Here is a 19,359-nt window from a genome sequence, read left to right as displayed (position 1 = left end):
CTGGCTTTAGTTGAACCCTGTGTTGAGAACAGGTTGTCTACAACACACTTTATAGATTCATCTGTCTTTGCCTTCTTGTGTTGCGATTATAGTTATTTGCCACCAAGGTGTCAGACACTTTTCAGAATGCTGAATGTACATAACAGGGTGTCAGTGTCTGAGATGGAAGACTAGCAGTGGGCAAAAAAATGTCAATTTTAAGTGTCACCGTTTACAACCTGCCTGTGGATCTCACAAAATCTCTATTTGGAATTATGTTTACATATTGGGAATGTCAAATTCCATTTTTATGTGCTACTCTTCTAAGTTGGAAGTGGTTTAACACGGAAGTAAGCGTCAATGAATGTAAACTTCAAGAGCTTTGTGTCCATTCTACCAAAGCAAAAAGACTGCTTGTAAATATCAACACATGTATTTGAATATTTACTAGATTACAATAAAGGAATATTTTGGGTGTTTGCAGCTGCAGCCGCGCTACTCTCTAACACCAGCACCTTCTCTCACTTGCTGAGCTCCAGCAGAGGGAGCAGGAGGGCAAGTAAGGAGGTGCTTATAGCATGGCTCCTACAAAGCAGAGTGGCCTCAAACCCACAGGTGGTAAAAAGCACCCCAGGAAAGGACTGCCTTCCATAGTGGCTCGCAATACTGGGTCCTCTACTGGAACTGTGAAGAAAACTCATGGTTACAGGCCTGGTTCTGTGCACTCCAGGAAATCAGAGGCTACCACTGGACTTCTGATTAGCAACCTCCCTTTCCAGCCTCTGGTGGGAGAAATTGATCAGGACTTCCTAGCAGTGTTTTATTATCTCTTGATTGTCAGTGTGTCCAAGAAAGACACACAGGCCAAAACTGCTGCAGTTATTGTTCTATTTATTGCCTAATATAATACCTAATATAATATTCATACAATATATTTTAGAAAATTAATGTATATGTCTAATCCTGGCAGTTTTATTCCATGGTCATGGGACACAACAGTTGCCCCGCACAAGCTAACTTTTCTAAGAACTGAAGGTCCTGACACTTCATTCATTGATCAATTTCCCCAATATTCTTTTCCCATCAACATGAGTCCCTGTGTAGGGCAGAGGTTAACTCTGGCCATTTAACATTGTTACTTGGTGTGCCCCATAATCGCCTGAACGTATTGTAAAAAGACTTGCACTTGGTTCTGAATATCTTATTCTTGAGTAAGTACAGGCATGGATGTTTCAAGAATATCTCAGAGCCTCAACAAGAGACCTCTGGCTTCTTTTTGTGCATAGCCTCTTGGAAGGCATAAGGAAGACCTTGAAGTTAGATGAGGATATCTCCCTAAAAATCAAAGAGGTAGTATGCACATAATCTTTGTGGGGAAGTTTAGAAGCAGTACTCCTAGAAGTCATAAATGATTCCTTCAAAATTCCATCAATCCAATATCCCCATGATGTACACATAAGAAGCACCCCAAGCACCAAAGATGTGGAGACCAAAGCCAAAGTCAGGTGGTGAGCATCATGAACTCAGCTTTGCTGGATCTTGGTCAAGATGCTGGGCTAGATGCAAGACTTTCACCATTCCCATCAGAAATGCCTGCACCATCATGGACAGCTTCTCTCATTCTAAAATGAAGTTTTGAGAGTGAGCAAAAAATGAGAAATTATGGGAACAGTTTTTGTGTGTTTGATTGTTGGTAGAATTTAATTCTAATATGAAGTTTTGAAACTAAACAAACAATGAGAAATATTTGTGTTTGGTTTTTGGTAGGATGAACTTTCATTAGCAATTTGAACCCTAGGTAAAGGATTTGTCAAATCAATGTGTTTGGTGGTTGTAATTTCTATTGGACAATAACACATAGGTTTTATATATGATATAAATTTATGTGGTTTCTTGGAAATATGAATTGTATGGTGTACAGCACCACATATTTAAGTTACTATATTTTGTCATTATTATTATCATTATGATTGTTGACAGTGTCTATGATGTTCTGACAGTCCTAGAACTGACTATATAAACCGTGATGGCCTCAGACTCACAGAGATCTTTTCGACTCTGCCTACAGAGTGCTGGGATTGAAGGCATGTACCACCTTGCAAGGCATTATTCTCAATGTTTAGATATTGAAAGAGATACATAACTCACTACTGTTGTTAAGCAAAATTTCAGAGAATATGATGTTCCCTTCTGGCCTCCATAGTCATCAAACAAACAGATGCATAGAAATTCCTGTAGACTAGACACCTCACATACATTAAAAAATAATTCACACAGTTACTTTTGCAGAATTTTATTTCAATGTTAACTATGTGTTTTTCATAAGTTTTAAAACTTACAAAGTCTTTCAAAAGTACCTTATATTTACATCTCCATTATGTACCATGTAAATGCTGTGTCACATGATTTACAATGGTGTCTGTGCAGGATAAAATCTATGATGTCTTCTAAGATATGAGAAGTGGATATAAGAGATGCTGGTCTTAACTTTGTGAAGTTTTGTAACGAGTATGGTTTTTCTGCCTGCCGCTGGTCTTGTCCCGACGCCACGCCAGTCCCAAATAACGCACAGAGACTCTGTATTTGATATTATACTGTTGGCCAGTTACTACTTTCTTATTGGCTAGCTCTGTCTTAAGTATTAACCCATTTGTGTTAATCTATGTATTTCCACATAGTCTTTTTTACCCGGAGCCAGCTGCCGTGTACTGCTCTCTCCAGACTCTCCATCTTGGCTCCTCCTTACTACTTCCTCTTTCCTCCTTGTCTCCTAGTCCCTCCTATCTTCCTTTCCTATTGGCCAACAGTGCTTTATTCAGTAACCAGTATGAGAAACATATACAGAGTGACATCTCCCATCAAAGTTTCTCTGTGATATGTCTTTTCTGATGTGCTCTAAGATATGAGCAGCTACCAAAATTCTTCTTACATTCCTAACATCTGTAATACATCTCTGTAGTGTGAACCCTCTGAAGTGTTCTAAGATTTTTTTTATGTAGGCAGAGGACTTGTTACATCACAGACAATTTTTTAATGATTTTTCCAGTATGGACTCTCTGATGTCTTCTAAGACTTGAACTCTGGACAAAGGCCATGTCACATTTTCCACATTTGTAAGGTTTCTCTCCCGTATGGATTCTCTGATGCCTTGTAAGATAAGAGCATAGAGCAAAAGATTTGCCACATTCCTCACATATATAAGATTTCTCAACAGTATGAATTTTCTGATGTTCTCTAAGATATTTGCGTATTGCAAATGATTTGCCACATTCCTGGCATTTGTAAGGCTTCTCTCCTGTATGGATTTTCTTATGTGTCCCAAGATATGACCATGCAGGAAAAGATTTGCCACAATCCCTACATGTATAAGACTTCTCTGCAGTATGAATTTCCTGATGTACTCTAAGACGTGTGCGTGTTGTAAATGATTTCCCACAGTCTTGGCATTTGTAAGGCTTCTCTCCAGTATGGATTCTCTGATGTGCTGTAAGAGTTGACTTCACAGTAAAGGATTTATCACAGTAATTACATGTGTAAGGCTTTTCTCCTGTGTGAATTCTTTGATGATCTATAAGAGTTGTCCTTGCAGCAAAGCATCTGTTACAGTACTTACATTTGTAAGGCTTTTCTCCTGTATGAATTCTTTGATGCTCTTTAAGTTTTGCATTCACAGCAAAGGATTTGTCACAGTCCTTACATGTGTAAGGCTTCTCTCCTGTATGTATTCTCTGATGCACTGTAACATTTGGCAACGAAGTAAAGGATTTGTCACAGTACTTACATTTGTAGGGCTTCTCTCCTGCATGAATTCTTTTATGCCGTTTAAGATGTGTGCTCACACGAAAAGATTTGTTGCAGCCCTTACATGTGTAAGGCTTCTCTCCAGTGTGAATTCTCTCATGTTTTGTAAGATTTGACTTCCAAGTAAAGGATTTGACACAGTATTTACATGAGTAAGGCTTCTCTCCTGTGTGAAATCTCTGATGAAAAGTGAGATATGAGGCAGTACTGAAGGATTTCCTGCATTTCCCACACTGGTATCGTTTCTCTCTAATGTAGTTTGGTTGTTGCAAAAGATTATTTGTAGTGTCAAGGCATTCATCACATTCTCCCTGGGTATACTGTTTCTTTGCAGCGTAGAGCCCCTGAACTTGAGTAATGCTGGAACACAAATTTAAGGATTTCTCACAGACTTTAGAATTGCAAGGTTCATCTCCAGTGTGCATGGTTTCCTCTCTATCTGGGTTTGATGAGTCAAGAGAGGCAAACCTGTGGTTATTGCATCTGTAGTTATTAGAGTTTTCTGTATTTTCACTTGTTCTATAAAGTGCACATGTGGAGGGGTCATGAAGAATTTTGCCAAAAGCATTACACTGACAACACTCCTTTTCAGTCTTCACTCGTTGATAGACAGAATCACATATGTAATAATTTTCTGGAAAGTGAGTAAGGTCATATTAGAAGGGAATGTCCCAAATTAAAACATCTAATAAATGACATCTATCTATTTTTGTTCTCCCATTTAAAAAAAGTCAACCAGCAGCCACTTAGATATTTTCCTTAAACTTAATTGATTGTGTTATCATGAAATCAGACTGACAGTCTTCAGCGTTAGTGAATCATAACAGATACATTAACCTTATTGAAAATGTGCAATGACACCAGATGCATCAGGAAAGTGAGGAAGAAACAAGTTCTGTGGGATGTGCTCATTGACTCATTACATTTAGAATACATGTGTCCATGTTTAAATAATTCCTCGGACTCTTATGAAGAAGAGTGCAGTTCAATCCCCGGTTCACGGTACTTGTATTTATGAAGTTACAGGAAATGAAGTGTAGCGTTCACAAGACCAAATTCCTTAAAAGATTAAAGTCTTACTTAAAAGTATCACAGGGTTTATTTTTCTCTCCAGAAAAATGCATTAGATTCTTCAAAAGTAGCAGAGGGAGACACAGTAATCTGCCAGATATCAGGGACTCAGATCACTTGACACAGGGCTGACATGGGCAGCTATTGGTTATTCCTATTCCCCCTTGTCTGAGCTCCACATGGTGCATGTTAACTTTCTTCACAGAGTTATTTGACTCTAATCTTTACACTAGCTCCTGAGAGTATTTTCCAGATTGATGCCTGTCTATCTTCTACTAAGAAGATAAGGGAGTATCATTATAGAGACAGACATCAAGGAAGGCCATTAAAGAATAAACCTATTTCCTGCACCCACATTGGGCTTATGATTTGTAAAATTATTCCAATCTGATGTCAAGAACATCAATTCCATTTCCATCTTGTCCTAGTATTTTCATCCTAATTCAGGTGTAATAGGCTCGGGCTGTAGTAGCAACAACAGACAGGATGCATCCTTGCACCAAGAAGCTATGCTATATTACATTGCCAAGAATCCTTTCAAGTGTAGTGGAATATGGCAAAAACATTCTCAGCTTTTCCTTTCTCTTTTACCAGAAGCTATCACTGCTGCCTTTCTCATTCACAAACCCACTGTGCATTCTCCCCTCTCTACAATCCAGGGGAATTTCATTTGCACCCAAGAGGTTACCAGGACCACCTTGCATATAATAGTCCACATGTTCTCTGAAGTAGCCCATGACGCATGTGTAATTTAGAGTAAGAATACAGACAGATAACAAGGTGCTGTATTAAGCACCTGAAAAGAACACCAAGCAGAGGGATGTAGGAATGTTTCCCAGTTGCGGATTCCTGTCAGAATCTTCAACAAATTTGTGCAAAGTGTGCACATCTTCAGATACTCCTCAGAAGTGTATCATGTTGGTTACATATAGTTTCCAGGCTTTAATATATGGGTATAAATATATATGATACTAATTTTCTGATTGCATTGTGGAATCAAAATGAGGCATGGTTGACAATTTTACATGGAAAAATGAAAAAAAAAAAACGAATACCATGAAAATGTTCTTTTCTTATACGAAACATTCCATGGATTCTTGCGGCTTCTAAGGCAAATTAACAGAGAGTTTACAAACAACAATGCTAATACATACAATGGATTACTTAGCAATTCTACAAGACAAATGCTCTTACCCACAGAGGCCAGGTTGTTGTAATTCTCCAACATCACATCAATGTACAAAGCCCTCTGAGCAGAGTCCAGGCACTGCCACTCCTCTCTGGAGAAGTCCACAGACACGTCCTTGAATTTCAAGGCACCCTGAAGCAAAGGACATGTTTGACCATGTGTTACCAGATAGAGTGCTTTCCTACATGTAAGCAGACTTGAGGAAATTAGGGATGTACATGAAGACAGCTACTCATACAGACGATTTTAATATAGTCACATTGTATAATGGATGATTTAACTCTGCAAAAAACAGTAGGACACAACAGATGTACTAGCAATATCCACCAAACAAGACACACTTTTATGTCTGAACATGCTTATGTATCTGTTATGGCTGCTGTGCTTATGTACTGCAGAATCAGCATGCGCATGTCTAAGAAAAAATACTTACAATGAGGAAATGTGCCTTAAATTCTGTACTTGTAGATGATGGTAATACAGTGACTGCAATCAATTCTGTGTATTTTTTGAGATTAATGTTTCTATTCCAACATGCTCAGTTTGTATATTTGAATCTTTGGTCTCTTGCCTTCCATTACATAGAAAAGTGGTACACTTGAAAAGTATAATTCATGGTTGAGTTCACAGGTTAATAATCTTTTTTCCACAGTAACTATGTGTGTAATAATAGCACTGCATGGTGTTGTTTTAAACATTAACACATAAGAACAGGTTGTCTATGTGATCACTTTTACAAGTATTTTTGAGCTACTACCAAGCACATTTGACACACTCTAAAATTTACCTAGAAAATAGCAATATGGCAAGTTAGGCTAAATAACAATGTGAGGTATTTTGAAGAATATTTCCTTTTTGTAGAGTTATATATATTGAGGGCAGACCCGTTACAGGATAATTGTTTACATTGTGTGAACATGTGTCTATGTTTTCCCTCACCTGCCTAAGGCACCTGATTGGTTTAATAAAGAGCTATGTGACCATTAACTAAGCTGGAGTTTCACAGAAAGAGAGAACTCAGAAAGAATTTGGTGTAGAGAGAAACAAAGAGCAAATTGTAAGCAAAGAAGTACAGGTACAAAGCAAGGTTACACAACATAGATTAATAGAAACAGGTAAGTTGGAGTTATAAGAGGTAGTTTGAAACCAGCCTGTGCTAAAGGCTAACCTTTCATAACTGACCTTATGTCTCAGTGCCATTCGTGGGAACAAAAGAAATACAACTATGATGTCCAAAAATACATGCTAGGATGTTTAAGTTGTATTTAAGCAAGTATGCATAATTACTAATGTGGATGCATTCAGAAGTGATGTAATGTCAGTAAGAGAATATATGACATTATGTGAGAAATATTATCACTTTGTCAGATGTAATGCAGCTCAGAAGAACAGCTCAGGAGGAAATTCGGACTTTTTCGTTTTTTGAACCTGAATTCTGTAGTTGTCAATGTGTTCTCTTTTTGTACTTATGCTGTATTGTCTAACATATTTAATGCTAGTGGTGTTTATGATTCTTTATTTCTGTGGAAGTGCACAGTAGTTACATATTCTGTCTGAGCCATGAGGAAGGAATAAATGCAAACCTGTAGGTCAGAGGGCATTCACCAAGTCTCCACTTAAAGCACTGCAGCTTCATGGCAGGCAAGTAGAACCATGACTCTCACAGAAATTGACCAGGACAAAGCAATCATGAGGAATGTTCTTTCTGCATCAAAACCATGGCTTCTGCACATCAATCAATCAATACCCTCAAGACATTATTCTTGATACATGCTACAAAATGGTACATAATGAATCCCGAACATGAAAGCCTGCAGAGTGGAATTCTATTTAGAGCAGAAACAAAAAGACAAATAAAAATACGAATCTATGGCCTGCTATAGTGGCACATGCCATTAATCCCAGCACTAGGGGGACAGAGACTTGTGGATCTCTGTGAGTCTGAGGTCAGCCTGGCTTACATGCTACTTGTGGGAGCACCAGGAATACACAGGAAGATTTTCTTGAAAAACAAACCAAACAAACAAAGGCCAAACAGTAATCTCTAGAGTTTGGGAAGTTGCAATTGAGCATCCTAAAGAAGTGAGTGGTGTGAACATGACATGCCCTTAGATAAACAGATAGCAGGTGTTATCAAATACATGGATCTATCATCACTTGATGGGGGATGTTCTTCTGTATACATGTTTCTCTTATTGCTGATGAATAAAACACTGTTTGGCCAGTAGAGACAGGAGAGGAGGGGAATCCTGAGGAAAGAGGCAGGGAGAACTGGAAGAAACCCCTTGTAGCCACCAAAGAAGTAATAGATCCGGGCATTCTCTGATAAGCCAAGACCATGCAAAAATACATACATTCATACTTACTGGTTCCTAATTAAGAGAGAAAAGCTTAAAAAGGATAGAAACCCTATTCTTCAAATGGCACCCACACAGAGACTAAAACTTAAAAGGAGGCGCATACTGGCTCGGCATTAGAGGCAAAAAGCGCAGGACTTTTTAAAGAGGCCCTGCTACCAAACAATTAAATGGTGAATTAAATGGTGTTTATGAGCAGCCAACAGTATGCTTGGGGATGGCTGCCTAAACTGAGGCTTTGAGCAGAGCTCGCAGAGCAGCCAGTAAATGTACCCTGCCACGTGCAAAGCCAGCAGCTAAAATGTCTGCTTTAATTTTAGCAATGTCGTTTCCGAGAGAAAAGACCGTGTCCAGGAAAAGATAGAGATATACAGTAAAGACAGATTCAGATGGAAAATGAAAATCCTCTAAATGGTTTATGGTGTGTTTAAAGGTACACGTAGGCTTGGGAGAGAAAAGAAAAAGGATAAAATCCTTAAAGAAACGGAGAACCTGGGTCTGGTGGCACAGGCCTTTAATTCCCAGCATCTGGATCTCGCAGGTGAATGTAATTACATTCTTATCTTTCTTTCATTGGAACAAATTCATTCAAAACAGATGAAAAACCTTATTTAAAGCCAGAAACAAATATAACTCTAGAAAACAGAGAGAATACCCACCAGGATATTGGGATGGACTAATACTTACTTATTAGAGAAAATAACAGCACAGGAACAGAACATAAGGGACTACATGAATACTCAAAGGTTCTGTATGGAAACAATCAGCAGTACACATGGACAGACAACTGACAGGACAGACTCTACCAGGGACACTTCAGAAAGGGACTCATACCTAGAATTTACCAAGAACTAGAGAAATTAAATAGCGAAGAACTAAAACTGCCAAACAATAAAGGGGCAAATGAATTTTTAAAGAATAATATATCAATGGCCAACAAATATTGCATAAGTGTTCAGGATCCCTAAAATGCCTTCATGGAAACACAAAAAAAGAAAAAATGATTTGAAATATGGCTGTCTTCAACCATCCAGAAAACTAATATTAGGGAGAATTAGAGGAACACCCATTCACTGCTGGCGTATGCAGGGGAGTGTAAACTCATACTGTCATTGTGGGAATCAGTTTGGAAATTATTGAGTAAATCTAAGAGAGAATCTATGACCCACCAATGTCACCCCTGAGAACATAACCAGAGAATCCCAAATCCCAATACTCACCATCTTTGTACCCCTAATTCACTGCATTCACCATAACAAAGTATGAGAATCAACACAATTCTATTAAAATGCTATACATATAAAATGGAAAACCATTCATGGGAGAGGAAATGTCATTAAAACTTCAGTAAAATGGTTGGATTTAGAATGTGTAATAGTAAGTGAGTACAATGTCAGAAAGCAGAAATCACATTTTCCCTCATTTGCAGAAACTAGCCAATAACATGACTATATGAGAAACAATTTGCATGTGGGCACAGCAGGCGTTGGAGGAAAGTGAACAAGAAAGTTTGAATATCAAGGTTGAGGTGGGACTGAATACAGGGAATGCACACCAGATTACAAACATGATATATATCTAAGTGCTTTCCTAACTCTAATTCTACCACAGTTATTTTTCTTTTTTTTCTGATGGATAACTTGATAAATACATATTCAATAACCAAAACATAAAATGCCTTTTGTATCACTCCAGTGTACCTGCTCCAAAAAAACTACTCAAACTACATACAACCACATTGATTTGTATAGTTTGCATCTGGTTAATTTCAGTGTGGGATTTTTTTTGTCATTGACGTCTGCTTGTTTGAAACAATTTTCATAAAAAAATTAAAGTTCTACTAGCAGCAAATGGTAAGGACTTCCACTGTCTGAACATATATTATATTGAGAAAGGTGTATATGTCCACTGACCTGGGACATGGTTACTGGAGAAACAGCCATTTCTGTCTGTTTATCTTCTTTGAGTTTCTCTTTCAGGAACAATGACTAGGTAGGTGGCCTGTTGTCTTTTCTAGTAAGGGGTGAAGAAGAAAAACAGAAAATTAATACTGAAACCTGTTAGAGAAAATATCAATCATCTGAAAAGTTGCAAGCAACCAAAATACCAGGTATCCAGACAATGATCCAAAGTTCACAGAGTTTTGAAAGACATTTAAAGCTTGAAGAGAAAACCAGTATCAACAACCTCATCGTTACATCCAGAAAAGATCTATCTTAAAATTAATGGAGACTTCGTTAATATAATTCATTTCACTAATTGGCTTGGCAGACAATAATTGGAGGCAAAAATTATAAGGAGATTGGGGGGGGTTATCCATGAGAATATGGGAAAAAATACATTTCATATGAATAATAGTAAATTCATGAGAAATGGGAACTAACCATCCATGGGCAAGAGAGCAAACCAATAATTCCCACACATAAGTAGTAAACCTACTGCCGATAATCCAAACAACAACAACATCACAAACAAAAGCATAGTGAATAAAACTGCCAGGACCATAATCAAGGCAATTGGACAATTGTCAAACAAACAAATCCTCAACTTATATAAATGCAGCAAGTCAACCCAGCCATTCCATTCCTTGGCATATTCTCAGCATCTTTCTGCACAGGTATTTGTTGAGCCATATTCATTTCTGCTCCATGCACAAGAGCTACAACTTGAAAACGTTCATAAATGTCTGTGAACTTAACACTTAGTAAAAATGCCGTACACTTACACTATGAAATATTATTGCCTTGTAAAGAAAATTGAAATCATGAGCCTTGCACCTACATGGATGGCCCTAGAAAAGGGCATATTGAGTGGAGAAAACCCAGACCTCGAAAGACACACTTTGCATCTTCTCTGTCACAGGAAGTCTTAGTTCAAATATTCAGATGCAAGTACAAAACATGGAGTAAGGTCAGTAACCAGAGAAGTAAAAAGGAGGCCACTGTGGGGTGAGGTAGAGTAACAGACAGCAGAAAAATAGGGAACAATGATGCAAAAGGCAGCGAACTGGAATAGAGCTGTGTATGTCTGTGTGGGTGTGTGAAAAGTATGGAGAAGGGACAGACATGAACACATGTGAGTAAAATAGCAACAGTGATGTCTCTAAGAAGTCACAAGGAATCTCTTATCATCTTCCAAAAATGCCTACAATACATTCTCTGTAAGCATGTACGGTTAGAGCAGAAATGATGATTTCCAGTCTCAGCTGATGATGCTCCTCACAAGAGTCACAGATTTTCTAAGAAACCACCGACAACAGCCTGCTTTGAAGTTGATGGTCACAGCTGTTGCTGAGATTCCCAAAGCATTACAGGCTACTGGGGTTGTCCATGTTTGCCTCACACAGTGAAGAGGTGAAGCCCTACTGTTGAAGAAGCCATGTGCTTCAGTCATAGCCAGAGGATTTGTGAAGGACCAGAATAGAAAGCCTACCCCCTGGTGACTATCTTTCACGGTATCATAAGGCAACCAGCAAGCTTTTAAAGGAGAAAGCCAACAGTCCTACCCAACTCTGACAATTATGATCCATAACAATGATCTACACTGCACAATAAAGCATAGAGTACAAGAGTGACACACTTGCATTGGTGGTAACCAACTGCTTTTACTTGGGTTTCACAGTGCCAACAAGAAAATCATGCCTGGTCCCGGAAACCTAGCCATTTTTGGGTGAGTGAGGGATGGATCCTGGAGGAGAACCTAAAACCACTAATGCATCACTCACATGTATATTCATATAAGGTTGATTTGCCTCCTAGAGTCAATTCTTATATAGAAAGTCTTCCCATAGCTACAGCAAGGTAATTCTGAGATCTTTCTCAGTGGAGAACAACAGGTTTTGTAGCCAGTACTCTAAATAGTCTTAATAAGCCAAGACTCAGATATCAATGTAAATGTTGAAAAATCGGAGAAGTAAAAGAGTCAAGCACTAGTAAGAGTTCTTATCTTTAATGAATCCTTAGACCAAAAGAGTGAGAGTCAGTTTCTAGGAATCCTCAGACAGAATGGAATAAGCTGGTGCATGTTCCTTCCTATATACCTCTCTCCACCTAGTCAAATTACCTCTTATTGCTGGGATTAAAGGTATGAACTCTATTTCCTTTTGAGTCTGGTTATATCTCAGGTAGCCTGTGGTGGCCTTGAACTTCTATCAGCTTATTTTCTCATCCCGTGGGCTGGGATTAAAGGTGTGGCCCTCCACAGCCTGGCCTCTATGGCTTACTAAGGGCTAGGTAAACTCTGATTTTCAGGCAAACTTTGTTAGAGCATAAATAAATTATCACCACAAGCTTCAGCAGTTGTTTTGATGCATGCATTTAATACTACAACTTGGGAGACTCAGGTGGGTGGGACTCTGTGAGCCTCCGAGGCAGGGTGAGTCCTGAGCAAGATAGAGCCACACCTTGAATTCAGGTCTCAAACACAACAAACAAAGGAACCTAAATTAACAGTGTGGTCATGTGTCCATAAACAGAGTGCTTATTTTGGACCAAGGAGATGAAAGAGTCTTGTAGAGATTTTTCTGATGTAGATAAGTTATGGCAATTATTCAAAATTGCTTCTAATTTTATCCTGTATTATGACACCTCCCCTGTTTTTCTTCATGCCCAACTCCTGGGGGACATAGTTTCTCTGTTTAATCCCAGATATCTGCAAACTCCCTGTGTAGACCAGCTTGGTAAGCCTGCCTCTTCCCAAATGCTGGGGTTAAAGGCTAGTGTCAACACCATCTGTTTCATAATACCTCTTCCAACTGTGATCTGATACCATGAAGCAAGATACTGTGCTTTCCTAGATATTAGGTAGGGTGCAATATTAAGAAGTCAGCATGAGAAGACACAACTCATTTTTTTTTTTATCCCTCTTTTCTTATCCTGAGATAAGATGTCACCATGAAGACCTGGCTGTCATAGAATGCACCATAACGATCAGGAAAGTCTTTCACCCAGTTCCACCTCTCTTCACCTCCCCAGCAGTGAGAATTTATAAGTGTTTTTTTCTGCTGGTCTGTCTCCACCCACAGCCATGCCAGGCCCAAATAATACACGGACACGCTGTATTAGATATAATTCTTTGGCCTCTTATTAGAGGCTATCTAGAAACTTAATCCTGCACTCTGATCTTCTGGCAAGGTTTATTTTTTAGATTACAATAAAAAAAAAATCTTCCCATTGCTTAAGTTAAAATAGTGCAACCAATATATTATTCAGCCAAGCATTATTTTTTTGGATTCCACACAAAATATTAGTACAGGTATTGTTCTGCTAATAATTCATTTGTTAAATTACAAACAAATTATCATTACATGTATGTATTTCTGGACTACAAATGTGAATTACTCCATCTGTGGCTCTGGGAACCCTGAGGAAGAGGAGGAAGAAAGGAAATGAGAAGGGAAAGAGGAGGAAGGGCTAAGACACGCCATTCTCTAGACTCCACACAGCTGTTGTAATCAGTAATCAAAGCATCTCAACTTATCATCTGTGAACTCACACTAGACCACATCAGTCTAGCAAAGAAAAAGGCTCACAGACCCTACACTCTCCCCATCTAATGTTGGTATGGATGGATATTAGGAGAAGAATCATTGCCTTAACTGTAGTCCTCTACTGAGCCCACCTGCCTCCACCACATAGCTGCAAACACACAGTCTCAGACATGGCCTTGGTTAATATCACTGAGACCAAGAAAGTGAATAACGAAGCACATAGTAGAGGGACTGATTAGAATTGTAGAATAAGGTAGTAGACAGACAGGAGATGAGTCTAGGCAGTGTTTGAGGTGTGCATGCACAAAGACACACAGAATGTGGTGTATATAAAAGGATACTCATGTGGGATGTGGGAGAATATAATCAGAAGAAAAATAGGAAGCAATGATCTAAAATAAGTAGGAAATGCAGTGTGTGTGTGTGTGTGTGTGTGTGTGTGTGTTTAATGGAGTAGGGACAGAAATAAACACAGACTGAGAATAAGGAAAATAACAGTGAGTATGTCTAAAAAGGTCATAAGGATGCTAACTTATACAACCTATAACAATCTAATAATACATCTATAATACTTCTATGTTTCCGTAAGCAGTAATTTTCTGTCTCATCTCATGAGGCTCCTCATAGGAGCCATAGATTTTTCCAACAAAGTAGGTACAGCAGCCTGCATTGATATTGATCAGAGCTTCCTTGAGATTTCCAAAGCAGTACAGGATACTGGGGTTTTGCATGTTCACCTCTCAGAAGTGGAAGGTGTGCCCCCTACTGTTGAAGAAGCCATGTGATTTAATCATAGCCAGGACACTGGAGATGAACCAGAATTTAAAGCCTCTTCACTGAGGAATAGTTTTCAGGGTATCTTAAGGCAACATCTAAGCTTTTACAGAGGCCAGCCAACAGTCATACACAACTATGACAATTGTGAACACAACAGTGTTCTACACTGCATGAAGCCACACATGCTACAAGCTTGGCAATCATTGGTGTTGACCAACAGAATCTACCTGGACTTAAAGCCTTCTCAACAAGTGGGAAATCGTATATGATACTGGGAACCTAGGCACCGTCTGGGGAAAGGAGAGGATGGAACTTGGAGGAGAACATGAACCCACTGTCCAGGACTCATATGCATATTCATATAAAATTGATTTGCCTCCTAGACTCAGTTCTCATGTAGTGAGTCTTCTCTTAGCTACAGCAGGATAATTCTGAGACCTTTGTCAGTGGATGTCACTAGAAATTACTTCCAGTGAATCTGAATGTGGCAAAACTATATTTGGCTCATCAGATATGTAGCTACTGTGTCCTCCTTCTCCACTTTACAGGGCTCTTTGTTGGGCTCCAGAGGTGAGCAGATCTGGGTGATCATTTACCCGGCACATGAGAAAAACATGGCTCAGAAAGCACCTAGATTTCTCAGATACAGCAGGATAATTCTGAGACCTTTGTCAGTGGATGTCTACAGTAATAACTTCCAGTGATTTCCCATGGTCATGCAGAGTCACAATACTGAAAATACCTAGAAAGCATTTTCCTTGAATGCAACTTGAATGCCGCTTTCCCACCACTTCTCACTCAACTCCAAGGGGCAGAAACAGACCTGAATGACTGGGATCACAAACATTAAAAGACTATGTTAATGAATATATCATGAACCAAATTTGGTGAAAGTCTTACATATCCCAAGAGGGAACACTCCTGGGGAACTATTTTCCAAGAGACACCAAGGAGAAACAAACAATTCTCATCCACACTAACCAGTCTGCTGTATCCCTTAACATCCTATCCCAGTACAAAGTCTTGTAAACAGCCTGCAGGCCTCGACCTTCCTCCTGAGAAAAGCCCACAGTTACACCACTGGCAGGCAACAGACCACAAAATAAAACTCAACAGGGTGTGTAGCCAGAATACCAATTAGTGCTATAAACCCAGAGACGGTTATCAGTGTAAATGCTGACAAATCAGAGAAGTAAAAGACCCAGCCTATAGCAAGACTTCTTACCTCTCCTGAATCTATTGCGGTTTAATGACGATCAGGATGACCAAATAGATGTTTATTCAGGGAGAAATGGCCTACAACCTAGACAGATGAACACCAGCAACTTGTACAGGAAGCTCTCCTCTCCAAGACCTGCCAGCAAGAGAGAGCATTCCAGGGCTCCTCCTCAGACCTTCTTCCAGAGGTCACTTCCGCCCCTGGCTCCACCCCCCAATGGGCGTGGTCAGCTTCACAGAAGGAGGTAAAGTGAACATCCCTCTACAGGAATCCTCTGACCAAAGAGAACCTGTTTCTAGGAATCCTCAGACTGAATGCTCCAAGCTGCTCTCTCTTCCTGCCTGATATACCTCTCTCTGCCCAGCAACTTCATTCCCACCTCCTCATTGCTGGGATTAAGGGTGTGACCTCAGTTTCTCTGTTAGAATGCTTCAAGCTTTGGTACAGCAGGGTGGCCTTGATCACCTGATTTTCCTGTTTCCTCATCCCAAGTGATGGGATTGAAGGTGTGTGCCACCACTGCCCGGCCTCTATGGACATCGAGTGTCTAGCTCTACACTCTACCTCCAGGCAAGCTTTATTTGGTAGAGCATGAATAAAATACTACCACAAGATGGAACAGTTGTTTTGCTGTGCACCTTTAATCCTAGTACTTGGGAGAAACTGGGGGTAGAATTCTCTGAGGTCCACTTTTGTGTGTTCTACATGTTGAATCCTGAGCAAGACAGAACAACACTGTAAGCTCAGTCTCAGACACAAGAATGAACATACACTGTTTGATCATGTGTCCGTGGATATAGTGCTTATCTTGGACCAAGGAGATAAAAGTCTCTTGTAGATAGTTTTCTAATATTAATGACTTGTCATAATTCTTAAAAAGATACTTTCTAATTTTATCGTGTATTTTAATGTATTCTGTTTCTTCCTTTTTCCCCACACCTGAGAACATAGTTTCTCTGTGTAATCCCAGCTATCCTTAAACTCCCTCTGTAGACCAAGCTGGCAAGGAATCCCAAGATCCACCTGGCTCTGTTTCCCAAATGCTGGGATTAGAGCCTAGTGCCAACAGTAACTGTTTTATAATGCCTTTTCTAACTGTGAAAACACTGCCATGTGATACCATAAAAAAAGCCTACTGTGTTTTCCAGGTATTCAGGTGAAACATTAAGAAGTCAGCACAAAATACACATTTTTCCTTTCTTTTCTTTTGTGCCTGAGCAATGTTTCACCATGAGGCCCTGGCTTTAGTTGAACCCTTTGTTGAGACCAGGCTGTCTACAACACACTTTATAGATTCATCTGTCTTTGCCTTCTTGTGTTTCGATTATAGTTATTTGCCACCAAGGTGTCAGACACTTTTCAGAATGCTGAATGTACATAACAGGGTGTCAGTGTCTGAGATGGAAGACTAGCAGTGGGCCAAAAAATGTCAATTTTAAGTGACACCGTTTACAACCTGCCTGTGGATCTCACAAAATCTCTATTTGGAATTATGTTTACATATTGGGAATGTCAAATTCCATTTTTATGTGCCACTCTTTTAAGTTGGAAGTGGTTTAACACGGAAGTGAGCATCAATGACTGTAAACTTCAAGAGCTTTGTGTGCTTTCTACCAAAGCAAAAAGACTGTTTGCAAATATCAACACATGTATTTGAATATTTACTAGATTACACTAAAAGAATATTTTTGGTGTTTGCAGCTGCAGCCACGCCACTAACACCAGTGCCTTCTCTCACTTGCTGAGCTCCAGCAGAGGGAGCAGGAGGGCAAGTAAGGAGGTGCTTATAGCATGGCTCCTACAAAGCAGAGTGGCTGCAAACCCACAGGTGGTAAAAAGCACCCCAGGAAAGGACTACCTTCCATAGCGGCTCGCAATACTGGGTCCTCTACTAGAGCAGTGGAGAAAACTCATTGCTACAGGCCTGGTACTCTGCACTCCAGGAAATCAGAGGCTATCAGAAACCACTGGACTTCTGATTAGCAACCTCCCTTTCCAGCCTCTGGTGGGAGAAATTGATCAGGACTTCCTAGCAGTGTTTTATTGACTTTTATTGTCAGTGTGTCCAGGAAAGACACACAGGCCAAAACTGCTGCAGTTATTGTTCTATTTATTGCCTAATATAATATTCATACAATATATCTCAGAAAATTAATGTATATGTCTTATCCTGGCAGTATTATTCCATGGTCATGGAACACAAAAGTTGCCCCACACAAGCTAACTTTTCTAACCCCTGAAGGTCCTGACACCTCGTTCATTGATCAGTTTCTGCAATATTCTTTTCCCATCAATATGAGTCCCTGTGTAGGGCAGAGGTTAACTCTGGCCATTTTAACATTGTTTCTGGGTGTGCCCCATAATCGCCTGAATGTATTGTAAAAAGACTTGCACTTTGTTCTGAGTATCTTATTCTTGAGTACATACAGGTATGGATGTTTCAAGAACATTTCAGAGCCTCTACTAGAGACCTCTGTCTTCTTTATGTGCATCACCTTATGGAAGGTATAAGGAAGACCTTGAAGTTAGATGAGGATTTCTCCCTAAAATCAAAGAGGTAGTGTTAGATAGTGTCACCCAGCTGACCCCCCGCCCCAAGGATGCTCGTAAAGCTCATGGCCCTGTCATCTCTATGTCAGCTTTACCTGGCGGCCAGAGGACTCAGTATTGCATGTGCAAGCCTCTTTTAAAGCAAGCATGCCAAGTGCTTCTCTCTCTCTGCCTCTCTGCTTCTTTGCTCTCTCTCTGTTCCCTCTCTCTCTCCTGCTTTCGGTTGGCCACCAGCTACCTCCTCTTTCTCTCTCCTCTCTCAATAAACTCCACGTGGGCGCTGAGTCTCATGTTTGTGTTTCTTAGGCATTAGCTGTGCAGCAAAAGAACAACATTGGTGCCAAAACCCGGGCAGACTCTCCTTGAGGGTCACTGGTGGCCGTCTGCTGGCGGGAGGCCAGCCAGAGACACTTGGAATCCTGTTTCCGATACCAGCAGTCCGCCTCTATCACCCCACCCCCACCACCTCACCCCCACCCCCCGGTGCGCTGGAAATACCACCCCAAACAGACTTCAATTAGGTAAGGTACCCTTTTAAATTTTAACCCATTTCCTTAAGGTAGGGTACATTCCTCAGGGGTAGAAGACATACCGCCCGGGGCGGTATATCTGCTCTGCTCTCGGACTGCAGAGTCCTTTTGGCCGCTGTTGGCCCTGGCAACGTATTCGGGCTGATGAGCTTCGAATAATGCTCTGCCATTCTCATTTATGGTGTGGCCACACTCTTGAGCTGATGAGTTCCAAGACTGCATGGTCACTTTCTGCTCTACTCATGGGGAATAAACCGACCAAGCTAATACCCCTCACCACTCCACTGGGATGCCTGATAGATGCCACTTGTTAAGGCACCCAATCTTATATACCTTTGTACTGAAAAGTGGCCTAGATATCCCCTAGAAAATAATTCAAATTGGCCGCGTAACAGCTC

At 40.1% G+C, this 19,359-nt stretch overlaps 1 protein-coding gene across 1 annotated transcript; it reads right to left on the bottom strand.

The window, feature by feature from the left end:
* Positions 1 to 2,990: 2,990 nt before the first annotated feature.
* On the bottom strand, positions 2,991 to 19,131 carry LOC127215528 (zinc finger protein OZF-like). Its single transcript, XM_051175941.1, has 3 exons — positions 19,024 to 19,131; positions 6,046 to 6,172; positions 2,991 to 4,414 (listed from the first exon to the last, which is right to left on the bottom strand). Exons 1-3 carry the CDS (start codon positions 19,129 to 19,131, stop codon positions 2,991 to 2,993), a joined length of 1,659 nt encoding a protein of 552 aa, XP_051031898.1.
* Between the last annotated feature and the right edge of the window lie 228 nt (positions 19,132 to 19,359).

Source organism: Phodopus roborovskii, unplaced genomic scaffold (genome assembly GCF_943737965.1).
Source record: "Phodopus roborovskii unplaced genomic scaffold, PHOROB, whole genome shotgun sequence".
Classification (NCBI taxonomy): Eukaryota; Metazoa; Chordata; class Mammalia; order Rodentia; family Cricetidae; genus Phodopus; species Phodopus roborovskii.
The sequence above is the reverse complement of the archived record's forward strand: the minus strand, read 5'-3'. Positions and strand labels throughout refer to the sequence as shown.

Bases quoted from the DNA above. Each gene is read 5' to 3' on its own strand.
- LOC127215528 (XM_051175941.1), bottom strand. From the start codon at position 19,131: ATGGCAGAGCATTATTCGAAGCTCATCAGCCCGAATACGTTGCCAGGG. The intron at 6,173-19,023 runs GTATGTCTTCTA...CCTTTGCTTCAG, and splicing joins CAGATATACCGCCCCGGGCG to GGTGCCTTGAAATTCAAGGA. The intron at 4,415-6,045 runs GTAAGAGCATTT...CTCACTTTCCAG, and splicing joins CAACAACCTGGCCTCTGTGG to AAAATTATTACATATGTGAT.